The 1,094-nt window shown below is 41.7% G+C and overlaps 1 protein-coding gene across 1 annotated transcript; it reads right to left on the bottom strand.

Annotated features, from left to right (window-relative positions):
• Positions 1-187: 187 nt before the first annotated feature.
• Positions 188-877, bottom strand: DI09_361p10 (uncharacterized protein; the record flags this gene model as incomplete). Its single annotated transcript, XM_013382393.1, has 1 exon — positions 188-877. The coding sequence occupies one exon, from the start codon at positions 875-877 to the stop codon at positions 188-190; it is 690 nt and encodes a 229-aa protein (XP_013237847.1).
• Positions 878-1,094: the final 217 nt, after the last annotated feature.

Below are 1,094 nucleotides of genomic sequence, written 5' to 3'. Positions count from 1 at the left end.
GACCCCGGTTTTAACTGCTTGCATCTTACGTATTTTAAAATGTTTCAGTGGGCTCCATCATAATATCTCGCCGTTGGTTGTCGTTTGGCCTTTTTAAAATGGCAGGCTTTATTGCGATTTGATTTATGTAGGCACTTGGGCGAGAGGACAGGGGAGCATTCGCTGGGATTACATAAAAAGCTCGTCTTCATACTGGTGGATGTCTGTTTCGGAAAAATCGAGTGCCCGAGAAATAGGCAGCCTTTGTTGTTGAAAAATATCGCCATATGAGGTTATTTGCTCTTGAGCCCTTTTTGCATTTTGAATCCCGATGTTTTCCGCTTTCTAGTTGGTTAATAAAAGCTCGAAATAAGGTCACCTTTGCTTTTTCCTGGTCTTTTTGGAGGGCTCGAAGGCCCTTTTCTCTGGCAATTTTTTCCTGCTCATAATCAATTGTGTATTCCGTTTTTGTCTTTTGCAGTCGATTAAGGATGGCATTATCTTTTTTTTCTACGTGGAATCGTTTGACTTGGTTGGGCTTGTGAAATGCGACTTCTCCGACCTCCATTCCCTGGGTCTTCTTTAAATTATTCCATGGGGTATATAAAATGTCGACGTTATTTTTCTTATTTCCTATGGTAAGACAGCAAGGGGTACCCTCGATGGAATTTGCCTTGACCAATTGAGAACAGTCGATTAGCAGCTCTTGTGGGAGATTGTCCCACGCAAAACCAGGGATCAGCTTGAGATAAAGATGAGCGCTTGAGAGGCGATCCACATGGAACCAAACATCATTTTCGCCATATCCATGCTTAATTAGCTGGTCATTTTCATATTTATCTTTTCCAATGTATATTATAGAGGGAGGATTGGTGGCGTTCGAAACAAACTGGTACATGGAACGAAATTTAATTTTTTAAAATTAAAATGTTTCTTATCGGCCGCCGTGACACTCCAAGCATTCCCAATTGTCCTTATTGTTTGGAGAGGATTGGACTGGTGAGGCTACTTTCGGGATCCACGGAAATTCTATTGTGTCCCGGTTGCGAGACCGAATTTCTGATGGATAAATATACAAATGAGCTTGAATTGTGGCTTGGTAAGTTGTGGTGACG

The sequence above is a fragment of the Mitosporidium daphniae genome (assembly GCF_000760515.2).
Source record: "Mitosporidium daphniae strain UGP3 chromosome Unknown contig-361, whole genome shotgun sequence".
NCBI lineage: Eukaryota > Fungi > Microsporidia > Mitosporidium > Mitosporidium daphniae.
This window is presented reverse-complemented; position numbering and strand designations above follow the sequence as displayed.